This window comes from Protobothrops mucrosquamatus, unplaced genomic scaffold (genome assembly GCF_001527695.2).
Source record: "Protobothrops mucrosquamatus isolate PMUCROS unplaced genomic scaffold, P.Mucros_1.0 scaffold2914, whole genome shotgun sequence".
In the NCBI taxonomy this organism is placed as follows: Eukaryota; Metazoa; Chordata; class Lepidosauria; order Squamata; family Viperidae; genus Protobothrops; species Protobothrops mucrosquamatus.
In genome coordinates, this window is record NW_015388940.1 from 85790 (window position 1) to 109091 (window position 23302).

Below are 23302 nucleotides of genomic sequence, written 5' to 3' on the forward strand. Positions count from 1 at the left end.
TAAATCACTATATCACTTTTTTTAAGAAACAAGATCAAGTACAGAAAACTAAACTAAACATCTTTACATTCACCAGCTTTGTTCAGGTCCTGAGTTATATTCCTTTAAATTAGATATATTTGCTAAGAACTTTTTTAAAAAGCTATCCAAACCAATGAGTAGCCATACAGTTCCAAAAAGTAACAGAATTTACTTATTAGTTTTACAGTATTTGAGTTTGAAATTATGTAATTGACAAAATTAATCCAACTACTTGTTAAATTGCATCAATTTTCCAGGTCTTTAAGAAATGGGAGAACACCCACTTCACATAGTTCAGCTCTGCATTCATCTAGTACTTAAACAGTAACAGAATTTCTTCAATCAGTTTGCACCAGTTCTGAAACATGTTTGAAACATGTTTCAAAAGATTGGCTCCAGTCACATATTTAAAAAGCATTTACCAAATAAGTTCCTTCTTGATTTTTGGGGTGTGTATATATGCATGTACACACACAGAGAGACACTACAGAATTCTGTACTGTTATAGAAAGCTAGTTCTCTTTTTGAACAAACTATTGTAGAATTAACCATTAAACCAATTTCATCAGAACTATCTAATCATTTCATATTTACATGCCACATGGGGTAAATATGTTCTAAGATCACCGCACAAATACTGTATGCACATTTGACTGATCAATATTTAAAGTCATAAGCTTAAAACTCTTTTATAAGTTATATAATGCAGCCATTCTTTCATTTCTTTTTTAAAAATAGTTTCATTAAGTTACAGAGTGAAATCACCCTAAAAAGTAACAAAAAAGAAATAACACATACTTGGCAGATGGGACCTCATTGAAAACCCTCCATATTATGTAGCCTACCCTGATGCTTTTCCAATGGCTTGGACTATAATTCCCATCAACCCCAGGCAGCATAGGAAAATTAGAAAGTACCAGGTTTGGAAATACTGAAAACGGTATTTTTTTTGTCTCTCTCTCTCTCTCTCTACGGAGCAATGAAATGCACATTTCAAAATGAGGAGGGTTTTAATTTTGATTTGTATGGATGTTCCTGTGAGATGAGGCAGAGGTCCAAGAAATTCACTACTTCTACTTCTACAGCATCCCCTGCTGGCTGTTTCAACTTGTTAAGCCTTGATTTTCCCACTGAATATAAAATGAGAATTTGGAAGTTGTCACACGTAGGGAAATGAGAAAGGAACTACAGGCCAAGACAGTGGAAAAACAGTGTTAATGAAGCTCTATTGTTCTGTCCAGAGCCCTTGGATCTGGAGCTCAATTAAGCTGTAGCTGCACAGATGTAGTCTGAACATATTATTAACTTCCAATTCCATTTAAATCTCATTGGCAAGGATCTATTATCCTGTTTTCATTCGATGGCTCAGAATCAAGCATGACAGCAAAATGCACTGTCAGAGAGACATTTTGGTTCATGCAGGATTGCTTTGGATATTGGCCATAACTTTGCTCCCTGAGTGACCCTACCTAATGCAAACTACCTAGTGAATTGCACTCTGAACCATCTTAAAGCTTTTCATAAGCCCCTCCTGAGGAGGAGAACAATGTATCTGTCATTATTCAGCCTTCTCTAACCTAATTCTCTGTGCCCTGGCGGAGCAAATGATTGGATTTGTGATCCAGCACATCTGGAAGGCTTGAAGACTTCTATTATGTTGATTCCTTTAATCGCAGATGTGGGAAAAGGTATTCAAGTACTATACAAGTAAAATTTTCTCTCTGAGTGAGGAATGGAGTAAAGAATTAGCTTTTCTCCCTCCACCCATCCCCAACAAAAACAGAGCATGTTTCTTGTTGAATGCGTACTTAATTCTTATATAATTTAGATTTTATATACTATTTAGCCACTTAATCATACCATGCTGCTTTATGCTACTCTCACATTCCCCAATGAAGAGGTTTTTGAGATTGTAATTACTAGAATTCTCCACCAAGATGGAAACTTTAGAAGATACCAGCTATGGACTCTTCTGTAAGTACTGAACATGGGAAGAGATAGAAAGAAAAATGAAAGAACTAATGTAGCTAAAAAGAAAAACAAGAAGCAATCTTATATTAATTTACTGTAAATATATTTAAAAGCTGGCAATAAGAGGGAGGAAAAATGTATTACTTTTTGGCACTGACTGTGAGATTTTTTTTTAAAAAAAGGTAAATTTTAAGACTGAAGCTAATATTAGTATTACTTTTTTTTATTAAACATTTTTATTAATTTTTCAAATAAAATATAAACAAATAATACAAATATGGTGCATTTCATTAGAAAAACAAACACATAAAAAACCTATTCCGAAATAATCGGCGTTCCCCCCCCCTGCATCCACACTCCCTCCACCTTCCTACCTACTTCCCTCTTCCTTCCTCACTTTTTTAAACTGCCTTAAGGCTACTATTTCACTAAGACAAATTTATGTATAGATATAAATAAATCTATATAGAGATAAATTGAATCAAGGCAGATACATATTTATTGTCTTTTAGAAGGATTATCACGACATATTGAGTCCAATCTGCTTTTGATGATGTTTTGTTTTGGTAATGGTTTTCCCTGCCTCTGTTATTTAATTATATTTATATTTGCAGATATTACTTGACTAATAACTTGTGATCTTATTAGAAGTTTCATAAGGCACCAGCAGAGAGAACCACTGAAAAGCAAAACTGACAATATATTTACACCATTAACATTAGCATTGTAATCTTCCCTTCTACCTTTCTCCTCCCCCGTATTTCATCTGGGTTGAATTTGTGTGTGTGTGTGTGTTAAATATTTTCTCAGAGAGAGGCTTGTTTTCTTGTTACTCATAACACGTCACACACACTGACAGGGCTATATTATTATTAATTATAATTAGAACACCAGCTCTACCTTGACTGATACTGTGGGTTGACAATCTCTGAAATAAATTGGAGTACTTCCTGCCTTTACATTCTTTGGGTTCCAAGAAAGATTTTTGGACTTTGAAATGTGGCATCCCTTTCACCTGTAGATGAACTTTTTTGTTTGTTTATGTGTCTGCCATTGACAGGATAATGACAAGGTGCTGCATGGAGTGGAAATACTTGTTGTTATCTGTTTGGCTGCTGTACTGGAGTCACTGAAGGTTTATTGCTGAATCAACATATTTCGAATTGGACATTTTGCTTTACAGATCACACTCCTACCATTTTAATTTGCTTTTCATGCCCCTTTATGAAATGTACAATTTATTTGTGGACATTAAAGTCTGGAGCAGTAGACTAGATTCACTGATTCCTGGAAGTAAAATAGGTCAAAAGGTCATTAGAGATGAATTATGGTTTTTAAATTCCTTCAAATTATGATCTGCTAAGTACTCCTTGAAAAGCAGAACTGGGCTCATGCTTTATGCTAAATCATAAGGCTATGTGCTTTGTTTTGTCTTGACATATTGAGTGAACCTAATCATTATGATTATAAACCATGGCTTATGGCTTAACTTATACAAACACAATCAATTGTAGTTTATTGAACTCATCATGATTAAATTAATCATTAGTTAGTACTAGGAGTAAACTCAAAGGAAGTATAATAAAATATTTATGAAGAGTCAGCCTGACTTACACCATGACATACTACCTCTTCTTAGAGCAGGGCTTTTCACCCATTGTACCACTTTTAGGATATGGCAACATCCGAGTACCACCAGTCGCCTAGCATTTCTGTTGAGGATTGGCAGCAGAGGTGAGGGGGTGGGGGGTGTTTGGTTTTTATTCCCCCTGTCTGCTGGGTGGTTGTAGCAGGTTTTGGTCACTTCACATGACCCTGGGACACTGTGACCGTCATAAATATGAATCAGTTGCCAAGCATCTGAATGTAAATCCCAAGACCCTGGAGATGCTGCAACATTCCAGCCGATCGGCGCTTCTTCTGGGCTCAGCAGAAGTGCCAGGATCAGTGCTGCTTTCCAGCTGATTGGTGCTTCTTCAGGGCTCAGCAGAAGCACCATGATCAGCGCCGAGCTCCAGCTGGAACCTGGCGCTGATCCTGGCGCTTCCGCTGAGCCCTGACAGCCCTGCAGCTCCAGCCATCTCTCGCTCAGGCTTGTGCGGTGCTGCCACCAGTTCAGCTCATTCCCCTCCCCCGCTATCACTTTTCTAGGATGGTCGCGTACCACCTACCAGGTGCCAATGTACCACAGGTGGTACCCATACCACTGGTTGAAAAGCCCTGTCTTAGAGAACACACACTAGGAAACGTGTGAAAAAGCTCCCTAAACTACAAATTGGTCACGGAGCTATCAGAATACTGAAATAAATCTATCGGAATACAATGCAGCTGCCAGTTTGGCTTATTCCAGAACATAGGTATCAAACTCGCCGCATCACATGACGTGTCGTGACTTTTTTTGCATTGCCAGAGCTGGGGTGGGCGCAGCCTACGTATGACGCAATCGGCCTGCGGGCCGGCAGTTTAACACTTCTGTTCTAGAAAGTCAGAGATGGACTGGTCTAAATGGAGCCTATAATTAACAATATAGTAACAGAGAGCAGCCTTACTGCAGATATAGGGATGAGGCAGTTTGACACCCCTGTTCTAGAAAGTCAGAGATGGACTGGTCTAAATGGAGCCTATAATTAACAATATAGTAACAGAGAGCAGCCTTACTGCAGATATAGGGATGAGGGGTGCCTCTCCCTTGCTAGTTCTTTTTTAAGTTCAGTCAGAGACCAAACATTTCAATTTGCCATGAGAAAAACTGTAAATGACAGAAGGTGAAGAAGAAGAAGCAAGTTCAATATTAATTAAATCCTTTCAGTATGTCATGTACTGACGGCAAATTTCTTTTCTTTTTTCTTTCTTTTTTAAGTGCTCATCTGTACATATGTGAATCTGTCCAGCAGCTACAAAACCCCTTTGCAGAAATAGCTCACATTATTATATTTCAGAAATGGTAAAATAGAACTTTTACTACTTTTACTACTTTTATGGTGACCTTCCTTTCAAGAAGTGCTAGAATAAACTAAAAAACTCTTTGAAATTAAAATAAAAAACCTGGAAAGATATTTGACTGCCTTTAAAAATAAGTACAATAACCCAGCTCATCTGGTGGGTCTTTGGAGAGAAAGATAAAAACTGGTTAGCTTTTGCTCATGTCCAGTTCTACCATAAACCTCTCTGAAATAAAAAAAAACCAACATTCAATCCTAGTGGAATTTATCTTTTATATTTCTATAGGTAGTCCTTGACCTACGACTGTAATTTCCATTTGTATTTCATGACAATCATAATTCAAAGCACCCACATAACTGACCCATTTTTTCCATTGGCCGTTAAGTGAATGCAGCAGTCATTTAAGTGAATGACATGGTCCTTAAATGAATCTATTGCCTATGATAAGAAGTAAACACTGGTTTCCAGCAAAAAATAAAATTGCAGTTATATGAGCATGGGATGCTGCAAATGACTATAAATTCATTTATTAAATTTTTATGCTGCCATCTCAATCAATCAATCAGAATAGAGCTGGAAGGGACCTTGGAGGTCTTCTAGTGACTACTCCAATCCCCTGCTCAAGCAGGAGACCCTATATCATTTCAGATAGGTAGCTGTCCAGTCTTTTCTTAAAAACCTCCAGTGATGAAGCCCCTACAACTTCTGAAGGCAATCTGTTCCACTGGTTAATTGTCCTGTTAGGAAGTCTCTCCTTAATTCCAAGTTGCTTCTCTCCTTGATTAGTTTCCATCCATTGTTTCTTGTCTTGCTTTCTGGTGCTTTGGAAAATATGTTGACCCCCTTTTCTTTGTGGCAGCCCCTCAAATACTGGAATACTGCTATCATGTCACCTCTAGTCCTTCTTTTCTCTAAACTGCCCATACCCAATTCCTGCAAACATTCTTCGTATGTTTTTGTCTCCAGGCCTTTAATCATCTTAGTTGCTCTTCTTTTTCCCAAAGTCTCAACAACTTTTTTGTAATGGGGTGACCAAAACCGGACGCAGTATTCCAGGTGTGGCCTGATTTTTGATTTTATGCCTCTGTTTATACAACCAACTATTGTATTAGCTTTTTTGGCTGCTGTTGCACACTCTGGCTCATGTTAAGTGATCGTCAACTAGGACTCCAAGTTCCCCCTCACTGTTACTGTTTTTGAGCCTATTCTGTACTTATGCCTTTGTTTTTTCCTGCCTAAGTTTAAAACCTTGCTTTTCTCCACATTAAATTTCATGTTGTTGGATAGGGCCTATTGTTCAAGTCTTTCAAGGTCTTTTTAGATCCTGAGCTTGTCTTCTGGGGTGTTGGCTATTCCTGCCAGCTTAGTGTCATCTGCAAATTTGAGTTCCCCTTCTACTCTTTCATCTAAGTCATTTATGAAGATATTGAAGAGTACTGGGCCTAAGATGGAAACATGTGATACCCCCACTGCTTACTTCCCTCCATGTAGACGTAGTACCATTAAGGACGACTCGTTGAGCACGGTTTGTCAGCCAATTACAAATCCATCTGGCGGTGATGCTGTCTATCCCACATTTTTCTAATTTAACTGACCCTGTAGGCCAGTTATCAATTGCCCAAAATGCATTTGTGTCATGCATGGGAGAGGCCATTGGACCTTCTAATCTGGGTCATAAGTACCTTTTGGAGGGTTTGTAATACCTTCAAATAGTCAGTTAAGGACAGTCGTAAGTCAAGGACTACCTGTAGTTCGAAGGTCTTTTTTTATTTTCCATTCCTCTAATGATATTTTACTACTGTAAGTTTTTAAAAGTATACAGTAACCATGTACTTGGTAGAATCATAGAGACTTACATTGCAATTGGAAGAAACATCAAAAGTTGGATAAGGACTATCAGACCATTCAGATGCATCCATGTTTCCTGATTGCCGATGTTGAGCTTCATATTCCTTAAGCTGAAATGAAAATAAAAAAAAGAGTAATCCCTCAATTTTTTCACTTGCTAAAAATATATTTATTTAGTTTAATTTTTTTTACAAGCAAATAATTATTGGAGAAATTAAGGCTCTGGTAATATAAATGCAAAACAGTTATGAAGATATCTTTGTTCTTTAGATGTTTATTTAATTATTTATATTGCTTATTAATTAATAACAAAAGAAAAAAGAGCAAAACATAAAAATGATAGTGACAATGTTATTATATACACTGCCAAAAAGATGGAAAAATATATAAAAAGTGCTCTATCAAATAACTGAAAAATACAACAAAGACATATCATTAAAACAACAAAGTTACAATTGTATATACTTGTCTAATGCAAATATTATTCAAGTATGTATATATTTCTAATGCGTTTATAACACATCTTTTTTAAAATTACTGTACAGTGGAACTTTTGTTTAGACTGTTTTGAAAAACAGTGCACACATATGTGCATGTGTACACACACACACACATACTCACACACACAAACCAATCTAGAAAATTAATCCTCAGTGGAGAAAGAGTTTTATACGAATGGGAATTTTAGTTACATACTGTATAATTGCAGAGCTAAAAATAGTCTTGTCTAAAATTTCATCCATTGTGAGGATATTTGCTATAAATGTAAAATATATAGTAACTTTTATTGTTCAGATTAACATTAAAGAATAGAATTAATGTTTCCAGGTTTGTTTGTTTTTTACATTAAGAACTTTACATTAGAAATGTGTTCATTCAGGATTCTGTTTCCTGGTTAGAAAAGACAGAAATGTCTATCTGATCCATAAACCCAGCTACAGTATTTAGAAATTCCCTGTATTTGTTTGATTCTCATAATTATGGATGCTATGCACAAGACTCTGTGATTCACTGATGTAATCAGGCCTATCATTTGTCCCTAGCACATATAACGTATTTGCATTATGTACCCTTGCAAGAGCTTCCTCAATAGTAATCATCTTCTCCTTGACCATCATCATTAGCTGGATCCGCTCCTCGTCACTCATTGTGATTTCACTTGCCACGTAGCCAACATCTTCCCCTGGAGATAAATAGGAAAGATGAAAGAATAAAGGTATTTTGGTTCAAAAGAAATGTGAGTCAAGCACAATAAGGTATGATTTTCCCAGTGAATTTGCCATGTTTAATCATGCTACTTAATTCCCCACTTATTCACATTTTAACCTCTTTATTTAAGTTTTGAAAACTGCAATGATCTTAACATTTCAGAATGAGCAATGACACTGGAGATAGAAAATTGCTATTTTTAACTCCTCTGTATGGAATGCTTCATTTGATGTGTATATGATTTGCAATGATTCGGGAAAATAATGATGTTTATGTGACTTTCAGAGAATTATTGAGGATATTATGTTAATATCATGTTATGACATCACTATGCTCAGTATGCAAATTTTTGCCCAATCTGAATATGGAAACTATGCAAATTGTCTGGGCTGCATGACATTATGACAATTTTATCAACATTACAGCGCTAATAGGTTTAGCATCTTTGATTCCAACATCTACATGATTAATGTCTTGTATGAAAGATGAGATGTAAATTTTATAAAACTGGAGCAATTTAACCCATAGTGCCAAACCAAAGCATGTTTTAATAATATTGATCAAGGGTTACCCAATATATACTTTTGAAGGCAGTCTTATGCAAGAGAAGATGGACTATTTTATTTTATGATAAAATTGTATATTTCTTAAAACTATCAGATATAGACAAATTTGCCTAAGATGCTATTGGTCCATTAAAATCATAAAATCAATACAGAATTATCAAAGCAGAAGACAGTATAAATTGAGATAATGAACAAAAATAACAATATATGTATTGTGACGTGAGAAAACAAACCCCGATTTTTCACATGTGGTTGTAACTATATAAACCAGGACTTGCTTTATAAAGTCCTAATGCCCATTTTGTCAGTTGCCTTGACCCTACTCTGGGGATGTCTATATGACTGTATCTGCATAACGAAAGTAGAGAAACATGAAGTTTTGTGGGCTGGATCTAAATTCAGATACTCCCTGATTTAGCTGACCCCTCCAATGGAAGGGTGCTAAAGGACTTTTTTTTTCCTCCAAGAGACCCAATTTGTGAATAGTAGAATAATAATAGAATAATAGTAGAATAATAATAGAATAATTATGTTAGAAAAGAGCTTTATCCCATGATAATTCAGCATATAATTGTTCTAAGAGATAACAAAAAATACCTGAAGCTTTGCTCAGAGTTAATAAGAGATAGTATAGTAGATAACCCAGTTTTCTAATACTTTGGAACTCATTGAACACAGAGCATTATAAAATAATTATGACCATCCTTGTAAAGATTAAAGCTGAGTACATAAATCCTGCTTAAGGGCCCAACAGCTATATAAACCTTCTTTCCCAATTTAATAATGAAAAAAGAACTTCATTAAAATTTTTACCTTTTGAAGACTGTCTCATTAGTCCCTTCTGATTCTTTCGGAAGTTTTGCCAGAAGTATTTATTCTTCTTTTTCCAATCTACTTTACCTAAAGATTTTAAATATATGCACTCAATAAGAAAAGAAAACCACTATCATCATTCAGCTTCAAAAACGTCAGTTTTAAATGAGCTGTCATAAATATTTATTATATTTGAATAAGGAAGGCTATCAGAATATTTGGAATAAACAAATAACATATAGGGTTCCTTTTTAATGAAGCTACATCGCTGCAGTTATTTTGGAAAATTCCATGAATTAAAATCCAGATTAAAAGTCTATAATATATTTTGTTTTCTGTTTATTATTTTGAAATTTCATTTATAAACTAGTGATGCCCAGCATTTGGTTAAGGTCCACTTTCTGATTTTCTTTATTAAAACAAGTACAGAGTTAAAAGGAAACCAAAAGGCTCCAATAGGTTTGGTTTTAAGCAGCGAAGACCTTTGCTAAAAAAGAAATAGAAAAGGAAAAAGCCAAGGGTATGGCAAAGAACAACTGACATCCATAATTTACGGAAAAGCAGAATATGGTCAACAATTAAATAAAGACACCTCCTATTCTTCTGGGTTTAGTATGACTCAACATAATTGATCGCAGACATAAGGAAACACTACAGGCAGTTCTTGACTTATGACCACAATTGAGCCCAAAATTTCTGTTGTTAAGTGAGACAATTGTTAAGTGAGTTTTGCCCCATTTTATGACTTTTCTTGCCACAGTTGTTAAGCTAGTGACACAGTTGTTAATTGAGTCTGGCTTCCCCATTGACTTTGCTTGTCAGAAGGTCAAAAAAGATGATCACATGGTCCTGGGACACTGCAATCGTCATAAATATGAGTCAGTTGCTAAGCATCTGAATTCTGATCACGGGACCATGGGGATCTGCGACGGTCGTAAGCATGAAAAACGGTCATAAGTCCCTTTTTTCAGTGCCTTTGTAACTTTTAAAAGCTAAAAGAGGATTTTGGAGGCAAAAGTTCTTTTAGAGGGAAAAGTGCAAGTAGCAGAACAAAGGAATTTATTGTATGTGTTTTGAGAATCGTGACTTCGCATACATTTTGTTATAGCTTTTTCAAAGCAAAGCTTCCCCCCACCCCTAAAAAAAAAAAGAAAATAAGAGGAAGCATACTGACCAACTGCACTTTCTTCAGAACTTGATTTATGAAGAGAGAACCTAAAACACAAAAGAGAAAGAGATAGTGAGAGTTGTGGCAAACATCTGCTGCTCCACGAAAGCTGGGTGGTTTGTAATTAATTAATATTTGTGGAATAGCATATCCATCCCCTTCCCTTCTTTTTTTTTTTCCTATGAAGCCAGGAGGAAGAAATAGCATGCCAACTTCAGCTTCACACTCACACAATGGCATGAGGTCAGCTCCATTGAGAATGCTTTGAAATGATCTTCTTGTGACTGATGCAGAAAAATATGTTATGGAGGACAAAAATGTTAAAGTTGTGGGGTCAAAAGGGGAAATGGACCGAAGGAAGTCTTTAGCTCTTCCCTCTCTCTCAACTGTCTGCCACAAGAGACAAACACAAGAGAAAACTTTTTAGGAAAACACCATTTTACACATGTAGTTCCAATACACAAATCTTATGAGGCTATCTACATTTCCAGCTATCCACTGAGTAGTTACTTAAGAGATAAATCAGATGGCTCCCCAGGTGAACCTTTTAGCTGTCTGACAAAGTTCTCCTGTTTGTTTCTCTCTTTTCTGTGCCCAATTTGCCTTTATTAAAGAGACAACAACCTTTCTCATATCATATTCAGATAGGTATTTGATGGAGATAAATAGTCCAGGAAGATCCTCTGCCATTATTTGGCTACTTATATTTAAATTGCAATTCATAAGTAAGCTTAAACTTCCCATTTTGCTTTCTATCAATTTACAAAAAGTAACGATCAGTTGTATAGAAAAACTACCTGCATAAATCAAACAGGAAACATTCCACACAGACAACAGGACCACATCTTCATTCTAAAGCAGCATTGTGTTTGTTATATTGTTTCATATTATGTATTTTACGACTAAAAGCAAACAGATTGGATAGCAATTGTGTCATATTTCTAGAAAACAAGATGGAAATTTCATTTCAAATGCACACTGAAGCTGCATTACACTTTGACCTATGGTTTTGAGTTTGCAAACAACCCTGGTGTGCAGTTTCTAAAATTAGCAGTGGAGGGCAGTGCACAGTCTTTAATCACCTCTGAAAAGTGCCAAGAAGAAATTAAATTGTGCCTTGTTTTAGACCAGTCACAGTCCCTGTCAATGATCCAAATGATTAGAGGCCAACTGTTTATAAGCATGAAAAACATAATCATCAATTTGTAGGGACATCATGAAAGGGAAAATGATAGCAAGAAGTTAAATTCTGATTCAGTAAATTCATCCAAGCAGAGGCAATAACTGCAGTGCCCAGACATGGCAAATCATCTTTCTTTAGCCTGATTAGAAATTTAATCGGCACCAGCCGGGCAACCAATTGACACACCAATTCCAGATCAGGGCGTGCACCAGGTGCATATTGGAAGAAGGCCATTGCTAGTTTCCTGACAGATGCAGTTTACACTCAGGACAACAACTTGCAAAAAGAAAATTGATAGCTTGGTTAGATTCACAGCACCAGCAGCCAAGTATCCGATTTTTCAAAAGGACTCAAGAAATATAGAAGATTTCTCTGTATGTGTGTGTGTGTGTGTCTTCTGAAGCATAGATCTAATGACAATTTCTAAACCACCCAGCAGTGTTTCAGTCAAGTTTGTACAGGAACCTAGAAGAATGCACTTAATCACTTAATATATTTATTAGAGTGACTAACAAAAAAAAAGAAAGATAAAAGCTTAAGAGCAAAATGTTTTGGCTTCCAGCTTCTTCAGCTGTTTTAAAGCAGGGTCCTCTTTATGAGCAGCTGAAGTGAATGGAAGCCTTTGGCTTTTGAATTTGAATATGTTGTGCACATGTGCGTATGAAGGATAGTGGTATATGTGTATATGTGTGTGTATGTGCATATAGACACACCCACCTCAAGAGAGATTTTATTTATCTTACTTGTTTAGCCATCCACCTGACACAAAAATGACTCTGGATGATGTGCAGCACTTAATTAAAATGAAACAATAAATACATTAAAACAACCACAATTAAAAACTATTAAAAAGGCATACAAAATAGGAGAGGATAATATGAACCACAGTAAGAGAGCTATCACAAAATCTCCCTAAGCCTGATATCATATCGAGGTCTTGAAAGACTTGTGGGATGTTGAAAGCGATGGAGTTAATCTCACTTTTGGTCAGAGAAGATTCCACAAGGCAGGGGCTGTGGCAGAGAATGCCCATCTCTTGGGATGAGATATACACAGGACCCACAACATGCCTTCGCTGCCACACCTGATGAGACAGACAGATGTAATTGGGGAGAGGCAGTCCCTCAGATAACCTGACCCTATGCCATTAAGGTCAAAACCAACTCCTTGAATTGGATCCAGAAGCAACAAAAAAGGATGTTGAGACTGTAGACAGAGTACAGAGAAGAGCAACAAAATGACATAAGCTCTAGAGAGATATTTTTGTAGGTCTTTGTACTGTTTAATTTCTTATCCTTATCTACAACATTATATCATGTCAACACGTCTCTGCCTTTATTTTGCATTTTCATGTAAGCCTGTCCATTGGATTTTCTCCTTTTATTCTTGTCAAGGAAACACACTTCAGTCACTCACAAATACTCTGCTTCTCTTTTCCTTAGAAGTGGTGTGTCTTTTTCAGACACATAAAAATCACCGTGCCCAGCTTTTCCAGTTATGCAGGTATGACTATATAAACAACTGTAAAAATGGCACCACAGGCAAGAGAAATATTCCAAATAGAAAACATGCTCACAAAGCATAGCATAAGACTATTTGCACAATTTATAAAGGCAGAGATGTTATTATTATGAAAAAGAATATGTGAACCGTTTCCAGGAATTATGCACTTTTGGTTGGCTTGTTTGTTTGTATTACTAAGAGTGAAAAAATATAACACATGTAGCTCAATATAATACATGTATCTCAACATTTATTCATAAGTACATTTGAAAGAATAGTGAGTTGACCTTTTGAGAACTGCAAAAAAAAAAAAAAAAAGCCTGGAAAAGTTCATAGACAATCCCAAATCTTCTGGACTCAAAATCTTAATAAAGGGTCCCCCCCCATTTCTCAAGTATTCACTATCTTAAGCAGCTTACAAAAAAATGAATGCAAGTTATTTTTCCTCTCTGCCATCCATTTAAACACTTAGCCTTCTGAAGGTGTTTTAATTTTAAAGAAAAGCAGGAGAGAGAAAGGGATTATTTCAGAATAGAGTTACGCACAAAGTTCAAGGGTATAAAATTAGAAGCCCCCCCAAATCTTCAGAAAATAACCTCAGAAATGCTGCCAAATTATCATTTTATCACAAGAGAAAGCAGACAGAACCAAATACATGGAGAAAAAGCATACTGATTGTTTTTAATATATCAGATTAGGTCCAGGGAGAGACTCAGCCATGAAAGCTCACTACGGTATGTGACTTTGAGCCAGTCATCTCATGGGGTTGCTGTTGTGGGAGAAAATATTATTTATCTCTACCACCATGAGCTTCTGAAGAAAAAAAGCAAGATATAAATCTAATGAATAAAATAAATTAAATTATATTTTACTTAATTATGCATTAGATCTAATTTAATATCTCCCCTAAATTATTTTTAAATTTTAGTATTTCAAGGTTAGCCTCCAGGCATGCCAACTGTATGTCTCTCAACCTGAAATACGCAGCATATTCTACTATAAATTAAAGATGCCATATCCCTTTTCAGTGTTCTCGGTGAGCTTGAAAAAAGATGCTGCCAGTTCCTTAAAATACCTTTATATTTTTCAGATTCATTTGGAAGCACCTGCTTTAATGATTGGCGGAGAAGGGCTCTCTTGAACTCCAGAGCAATTCTGAATCATCATAGAGAATATATAGTTCTAGGACAATGTTCTAACTGGTGGACTACCAAATAAATTATTCACAGCACTTTGACAATTATATTAGGAAATATTTGATGCTAAGAGGAGGGGGGGGAGCAGACTTCAACTCTGCATCCTATAAAGTAAGGATCTTGTTTCCAATCTGAGCTGAGCTGAGATGGGAACTTCAACTTCTTAAATACATGAGAAAAAAAAATTATGGTCCCCAAGAATGGCCTTCTTGTTTGATTCGACAATTACACTCTTCTGTGTGGAACCTGCATCTTCTTCATGAATGTATATGGGACATAATTTGTGTTCTTCCATTCATAGGCTAACTCGCTCTGAAACTTAATGATGCAGTCACACTTGGCAGTAGTTCTGATGCTGTTATGTCTGAAAAGCAGTCAAATGCCATTACACCATAGCTCTGGCCCTTTGGTTTTGTTGTACTCCTATATACAGCTTCATTAGCCAGCTTTCAAATGAAATACCCTCTAAGGCACACAGTAAAAGGACTTACAGACAGTGATTTGCCTCAGGAGAAAAAAAAAGATAGTCAATACAGATTTTTGTGAAAGATCTATTTACTATCAAACCATGCTTATAGTAGGACATGAATTCCATTGCTTAAAATAAGCAAAACTTTTGACAATTGTATTCATGACAACTCTATTATATAGAACAAAACTCATGTGTCTGGAGCAGTTGATTATATGTATGTATGTACGTACGTACGTACAGTAAAATCAAACAAACACGAACACCAGGATAAAATTAAACTTAAAAACGTTTAATAAAATGCTGAGCTTTCGTCGGTCAGCACTACCGACATCATGACCGACGAAAGCTCAGCATTTTATTAAACGTTTTTAAGTTTAATTTTATCCTGGTGTTCATGTTTGTTTGATTTTACTATATGGCTTTACCCAGGATTCGAATTTTTAACGAAATTAGAGGTATGTACGTATGTACGTACGATATGTATGTATGTATGTATGTATGTATGTATGTATGTATATTACGGATGAAGCCTTAAGGTGCCACGAGACTCTCATTTTTTCCCCAACTGATAATACAGATCCATCTCTAGAAACAGTATATTATTCTAGCAAATGCACATAAAATACAGATCACTGCAGTGTATGAAAAAAACCCATTACCCAATAAAACAAGAATTACATAAGAGATTATATATCATTCTTGCAAATGCACACAAAGTACAAAACATTGTAGTTTATGGGAAAACATTATGTCCCTCAACAAGAATTACTATAAGAGATTATCCAAATTTTAAAATAAATGTATAATTATTTATAAATAACAAATGCAGACATAGTATAAAATATACCTGAAGAGAAATACACAAGTACCTAATTAAGAATTAAGCATGAATTATACTCTGCATTCCCATCCCATTCACTGCTTACAAGCCAATTGTAAACAATAGCTTGGCCTGTTTCAGCATCTTACATCTGGGGCCCCATGAACACCATGGTACAAAAGCCCTTTGCTACCTTCCTTTGACAGCATTTTGTTTATCTCCCTTCATTATACAATGCCCAGTAACTAACCTACTGTTATGATACTCTTCGGTGTGAAGACAAGAAAATTTACTTACAGATGAAAGACATTATGTGGAAAATGAGTCTTTAAGGTTCCTATAGAGATTTGCATGTCTCTGCTAGCATCTATGTGAGAAAGATGGAAAACAGAGACGTCCCATTCAACTATCTTGTCATTATGTCTCCATAGCAATGGCTCTGGGGTCAATGTCTTCTCAGCAGTAACAAACGTGCCATTTCTCTTGTTTTGCCTTATTTCTCCCGTTACAGACAATACAGACATGGCAATGTTAACTGCACTGCTTTAGAGCAGGGCCCCACAGAAATTAGACCAGAACCTCTGTGTGACTTGCAAACTATCAACAAGATTTTACATGTAGATGACTGGGGGATTCAAGACTACTCTACTCTCACAGTGTGTCTATTCTTTCACTGCTCCCTGGTCATTGATTAAAAGTTGTTATCTTCTGTTGGTTTTATTGCATCCAACATTTTTCCAAGAATATTTTGGGATCTTGTTTAAATTCCGTTCTAATCAAGCACTGGAAAAGTCCCTTTACTGAGGTACAACAGGATGCAGAAACAGAATGGTTATTTCCTCCAAGAAAAAGGAACAATCTCCTTCAAGCCAACATAAGAAAAGGGGGAAGGGAAATCACAAATCTTCAGCTCACAGTAAATGAACAGAAAAAGAATAATAAATTGTGGCTAAAAAATGATAGCACAGGATGAGCCAAAAATGAGATAAAGGAAATATTAAAGGCTGTAACATTAGAAAGAATCTGCACAATTGCTTCCAACACGAATGAAAAATAAAATTTCTGGTTGAAAGTAAGATTGACAAAATCTCCATCTTTCATTCACCACATTATAGAATTACAAAAAAATAAAAAATAAAAATAAATGTAAGTCAAGAGGTCTTATTTAAAGCACAGCAAGATGCTGTATTATGATCTTTCATGTCCCAACATTAATGTCTGTATCTTGTAGGGCCATAACGCAGCTGTTAGCCTTATCCTTTTTGTTCTGGCCCATTCAAGTCAACCATGGTCTGGACAAGAATATCATTACTAAGATATTGCATCAATGAACTGTGTGCCTTGTAAGACCACCTCTCCCAACTCAGTGGTCCTTAAATCTTCAAGAACTATTAATAAAAGACTATAGTCTTTTATATTGGTTATCTGTAAATTCGTATATATAGGTAGTGCACCTGTGCAAAGCCCCATGAGACACTACTTTGATTCACATGGGAAGCCAAGAATGTGTTTGGAAAAAAGAAAAGTATCTGGGTGAAGGATTTTCTTGGTGGTGGAGGGGGAGAATCTCTTTGTAAGGCATACAATTAGCCAAGACAAAATGCTGGCTATCAGAAAGGCTCTTTCCTGATAGATTGTAGAGGAGATCAGGTCAACCTGGAAGGCAACAGTACTCCCAATGAATGAGACAAAGCAACAGGTTCATCATAGCTGCTGAGGCCACCAAGATATTGTGAGAATGCAGTTGACTGGATTCCTTTTAATTTTGGCAGAGGAATAGATGGAAATGTGTAAAACAGAGTTCTTTTCCAAGAAAAAAAGGAAGGCATTGCCAGGAGACTAGGCATCTATCTTACCTCTGCTGTAAAAAATTAGACACTGCCTTAATGTACAGTATATTGTCAGCCTATGTCTAAAGCAGGAGTACTGATCTACGAGGCCCATAAAAGAGACCCCCAAATTTAGAATCACTGAATCCACAGCTGCCACATGTCCAAGAAAACTACATGGACTCTGACTCTTGTCAGAGAGGAGATCTTGTGTACTAGCACTTGAACCATAAAGAGTTATAGCAACAACAGCAAAGCAACATCTCTGGTATTATATCTACCATGGCTCCAATGAATCAGATTACTTGCAGGAGAATAAAGAAGGCCAAGTCACTTTAAGAGTAGAAAGAGCTACATGGTTAGACAGCATGGGAATACACAGCTAGGAGCCAGTTGTATAAACAAAGGAATAAAATTATACCTTGTAGGCAGTTGCATCTGGTGAGAGATGCCATTCATTTATAAAAATCTCTCAGGGCTAAATAAAAAAAATAAATGGATCCATCTATTATAAAATGAAGGAAGGAGTGGTGGTAGGATATGATATACAGCAATCGGAAAGTCTACCAACACAAATTACATCCCCTTGTAGAGCCAGTAGATCGCAAGCCAGAGATGGTGGTATAACCATATAACAACTGTTCAGCCTCAGGACTACCAAATGGTGGGTTGGAATTAAATAGATTTATTTGACCAGTTTAAAGAAGGCCTAATGTATGAAATATGAAACAAATTCATTCATCAGGACAACTCAAAGACATTTTTTTTGCATTAATTCATGTCTGCTAACTGCAGAAAATTATGGGCAGGGAAGGAAGAGGCTAGTGCCTTCTCATTAGATACTTTTGGAAGTTCAATCCATGCAGGTGTGAACCTCCAAAATTCTGATAGCCTCTCAAGAAAAGTTGCACTAAGGGATACAAAGGTCATCATTACATTGTAGAGAACCTGGCAACAATTGAAGGTTATTCTTTCTAAGAACATCCCCTTCTGAGGTAACAAATATAGTATTTGTAGGAAAGGAAGGCAGTTTGCAAGTAAATGTTCTGAATGCTCTAGATCTGTTATGAAATATATTTCCCCAATCTATTAGGTTATTTAGCTATTATCCTACAGACCTAGACAGACTTGAAAATGGAACTTCAAGCCGTATTAAGCTTTGGTGCCACAGAGAATTTCACAAATCCTCCAGAGCACACAAATATAGTCTGTCCAGTCAGTTTAGTCAACTTCTTTTAACCTTGAGAGCATTAATGACTAGGTGGTTTGCTCACAACCCATCACAGAAGCACATTGTACCTTTTCTATTAACCACCAATAATCAGAATTTCTGCAATTTAATAATATAGTGTAATGCAGTACAATGCAAGAAAAGGTATTTACTTTGGTCTTTCAGCAGCATAAGGTAAAAACACAAGGGTATGGAACCAGCAGCTGTAGTCTAGAAACTGCAAGGACAGTGACTATGGAATTAAACAATGGTGGGATGAGGTAAAAGCTATAAACTGCTATAAAACTACAGTCTGTGAAAAGCTGTATGGTTAAATTAAAGCTCAGTTTAAACTCAAGTGATTGCATATTCCAAAAAGCTATGCAAAAGAAAGGAAGGAGAAAAAATAGACTGGAATAATAACAAAAGCTACCCAACTGAATAACTAAAAATTAGACATAGCAGTATTATCATAGTCTAATCCAGGGGTAGGCAACCTTGGCTCTTTTATGACTCGTGGACTTAAACTCCCAAAATTCTGGGAGTTGAAGTCCACGAGTCATAAAAGAGCAAGATTGTCTAGCCCTGGTCTAATACATCCTCTTTCCAGCTCCTATGCATAGGACCCATCATAAAATGCATAGAATTTCTCCTTAGCAACCACAATCTTTATCACCCTCTTCAACAGAGGTGGGGAACCATGGACCCTTTATGACTTATGGACTTCACCTTCAGCATGGATGGCTCAGGAATTCTTGGAGTTGAAGTCTACAAGTCATAAAAGGACCATCATTCCCCACCTCTGCTCTGCCACTTTTTTAAGCTATCCTATTATATTTTCCAGTAGTTTTGGGAAAAGACTGGATTTAAGATATTGAACTATCCTTCCTAGCTAAGCGCTATCCTGTCCTGTTCAAACACTCTGCTTTAGGTGAAGTTTTCCAGCATTTTCTTCATCTGATGAGCCTGGTTTCCGGAAATAGTGGCTCCCCACTTTTGGGGCACTGGGGACCGGTTCCATGGAGAGGCTTTCCGCAGACTGGAGGTTGTGTGGTTTTGTGAGCTGCCTGCATCCCACAGATGGAGCTTCATTTGTTTCTGTGGCCTGGTTTCTGGCATGCCGGACTGGGGGTTGGGCGCCCCTGTCATATTGCTGAGTTTATTATTGGTCAAGATTACCTAAAACCCAGAAATAAGAAGGAGGGAAAACAACAACAACAGCCATCTGGCTATTTTTTCTTGTTTTTGTTTTAAAGCTTTTTTGTATGTCTACTTCTTATTTTATGCTTTGGTCTTTGTTTCAATTCTGGACAAAACTCAAGCTACGACCCTGGGACTTCCAACTCTTACAGGCAATGCAGCAGTTTGGAGAAAACATAGCAATTTGCAGGAAGACGCCCTCTTCCTCTAGGAGAAAAATGTCACTCTATTCCTGCCTCTATTGTTCTAAAATGTTTGGGAAACTCTTCCCAACCTTGCTTGAAAATGGGAGCTTTGATTGGTTTTTTTTTTAATGCAAATGCTTCCTCTTGCTGGTTTTTCTAACAGTTCTCTTGTAAACCTAGAAGAATTCACAAATAAATACTAATATGTGATAATCCCAACTACAAAGCATAAAAGGTATGATTTCTTAGTGGAGGATGGGAGGATTTTTAATGAATTAGATTCTCTTCTTCCTGGGACCTTATCATTTTAATATACCATAATAACCCATAAATCCCATGCACTTCTACTCAGCTACTAATTTTAATGCCAATGAAAGCTGAGTCTCCTTATTTGTTGTTGTTATTATTGTTGTTGTTGTTGTTGTTGTTGTTATTATTATTATTATTATTATTATTATTATTATTATTATGCTTCTCTGGAACTAGACAGAATATCCAATAATACCCAATCAATGATAAATCTTTCCAACCTACTTGAAAGACTAAAAGTCTATAAAAATATATGGCTTAGATTAGAATGTGGCATGAAATTCACAGCACATTGCCGTGCACAACGAATAGCATCAAGTTGCTACGACAAGCGCCACATTCTTCTGAAAAGAGGCCTTCATTTCTCTGGGAACAATTGCCAGGAAGAAATATTCCTTCAGCTGCTCAGAGGCACATTGGTCTGGCTTGTCACATGCCACAAGTACTTTTTGGCTGCCTTTTCACTTCCCCTGTGAATGTTATTGTGGGAGTTTCCTGACCCACTTCTATCAAGGAAAATTGTCTGCACACAACATGAACAATTCGGCCAGAAAAAAAAATCTAGCCTCCACCATCACAACTCTTTCTCTTTTTTCCCCTTTCAGTCCTCACAATTTTTCTTTCACTCATCACTTCGTTGTGGAGTAAAATTTATGCTTAGTAAGAGTCTGTTGCTTTTGCTTTTTGTCTCCCTCTCTCTTTCTTGCTACCTTACAGAACTAGGCATAAGCATTCATTCCCCACGTTAATTAAAAGCCAATTTTCAACCTATAGTTTCCTTTCTTCCTTGATTTATTTTTTGCCATTTTCTGCTTTGCAGTTCCCAATACTGTAGCTTTCCCATTTATAGATCAACTCACGTTGAAATGCCAATTAATTTGGTGCCTCTGAGAATTGGCTGAAATAATTTGAATTACTGGGGTAACAATATAAGTGTGCTGATTCACTACATTCCATGATTACATTTAAAATATTTTAAAAAATAAATTATACAAGTGCTTCCTAAATACCAAAATGTGACAGAAATATAGACTGAGATCTATAGTTGCTTATAGCATTTTGGTTACAAACCAAAAATAATTCATTCTCATGTAAACTGTGATGGTACCGATTTTCCTTTACACCTCTAGGTCCACTAACTTCACTGAAAAGTGCCTTGGTGATTGTAACAGAAGGGCAAAAAGGGTACAATACAATACAACCAGTGTGTACATTTATATTCATTTATTCAATTTCTATAGCTGCCCAACACAACCTTAAAAATGCAGACCTAAATCAATAAATTCAATTAATGCTAAGTTACTGACATACAGTATATCCTGTTTTCACTACATTTAAATTAGCAAATGTGCTGATTCTGCTAGACCATTAATACCGACCTGTAATGAACTTGGAGATGATACAAGAATTTCACTGGTCACTGAATTAATCCTAACAGCATAACACCAGAAACAACAATAGATATCTAGATAAAAGATTTTACACTTCCAAAAGTTTCATTGTCCAAAATTCTGAGCTGGCCTGAAATGAAAAATCTCTCAAAATCATTGCATACTAACATTTGAAAAATAAGCCATCCTTAGCCAAAACGATCACTTTGTGTTGTGAAGTAATGTTTGTCTCTATTCAATTTAGAATGCACTTGGTAGTAGGACATTTGTAGAAGAGCAATGGAAAAAAATAGGTTTAGAGTCGACTTGTTTTCATTTTAGGAAGATCTAGTTTAACATCATGCCAATTATGGAAAACTGGATCAATAAAGGGATAAAGACGACCCATACACTATATATATATCTTTACATTCAGAAAATACAGAGAGACTATGTCAGCCATGAAGCTGCCTTTTTAACTTTAGTATGGGATCCTACCTTGCTTTAGGAAGATGAAAACAAACAATGGTTCTGACAATATAAGCAATACCTTCCTCTTCAATAGTAGTATAGGCCTGGAAATAGAAATTCTGTGTCCTGCTAAAAACAGGATGAAACACAGGATGCAGGAGGAAGCTTGCTTTTCTTTGATGTGATTTCCTGCCAAAACGTGCTTAGTAGACCCCTCCCTTTATGGCTGAGTAAACAATTTCAGCTGCCACTGAGTCCAAGTAGTCAAAGGAGAGCCCAGACATCTGAAACTTTATGTTAGGTAGGCCAGGGGTCCCCAACCCCCAGTCTGTGGACCAGTACTGGTTCATGGCATGCCAACAACCAGTCCGCACAAACAAGCAAAGTCCCATCCACCAGATGCAGGCAGCACACAAAGCCACGCACCCTCAGGTCCTGAAAAAACCTCTCTCCACAGAACCGATCCCTGGTGCCCCAAAGGTTGGGGACCTCTGAGGTAAGCACAAGCAGCATTTAAAGATCTCTGACACCCCCTTGAGAAAGTTCTCCAGTTTTCTTCCAAAACACATAGCTACCCTACTCCTATCAAACTGTTGCATCCATTTGAAAAGGATACACACACTAAAAAAATAATAATAAGATGAAGATGTCCATTTATTGAAGGGATAGCTGTTATGGGAATCGGGCGCATTCATGTATTGCATGCCATACAAATGATCCACTTTTCTCCAGCTTTGAATGTTCCACTGTCCAAGCCAGTTTAGTTGGTATGCCTTTTAGTAACACTTTACAGTTGGCAGTTAAGATTTCCCTTAGTCTAACACCAAATGTTATGGTAGATTTTGAGGTATTTGCCTAAGGGAAATTGGACCAAACCACCAACTCAATTCTCACAGACTTTGAACAGATGTCAGCTACTCTAAACAGGGCAGAGCCCTTATTTTGAAATGGGTGTACAGATGTGCTACCTGTAACCACAGGGTATGGCAGTGTTTATTTTCAGTGGCAGAGCATA

At 36.6% G+C, this 23302-nt stretch overlaps 1 protein-coding gene across 1 annotated transcript in view; it reads right to left on the reverse strand.

The window, feature by feature from the left end:
* Positions 1 to 9435, reverse strand: part of SASH1 (SAM and SH3 domain containing 1) — a 66001-nt gene extending 56566 nt beyond the window's left edge. The window contains exons 1-3 of the mRNA XM_015825988.2: positions 9372 to 9435; positions 7854 to 7966; positions 6792 to 6893 (exon numbers count right to left, since the gene is read on the reverse strand). Coding sequence (XP_015681474.1) covers positions 6792 to 6893; positions 7854 to 7966; positions 9372 to 9390 — 234 coding nt within the window. The 5' untranslated portion in view covers positions 9391 to 9435. The remainder of the gene's footprint in view (positions 1 to 6791; positions 6894 to 7853; positions 7967 to 9371) is intronic.
* Positions 9436 to 23302: the final 13867 nt, after the last annotated feature.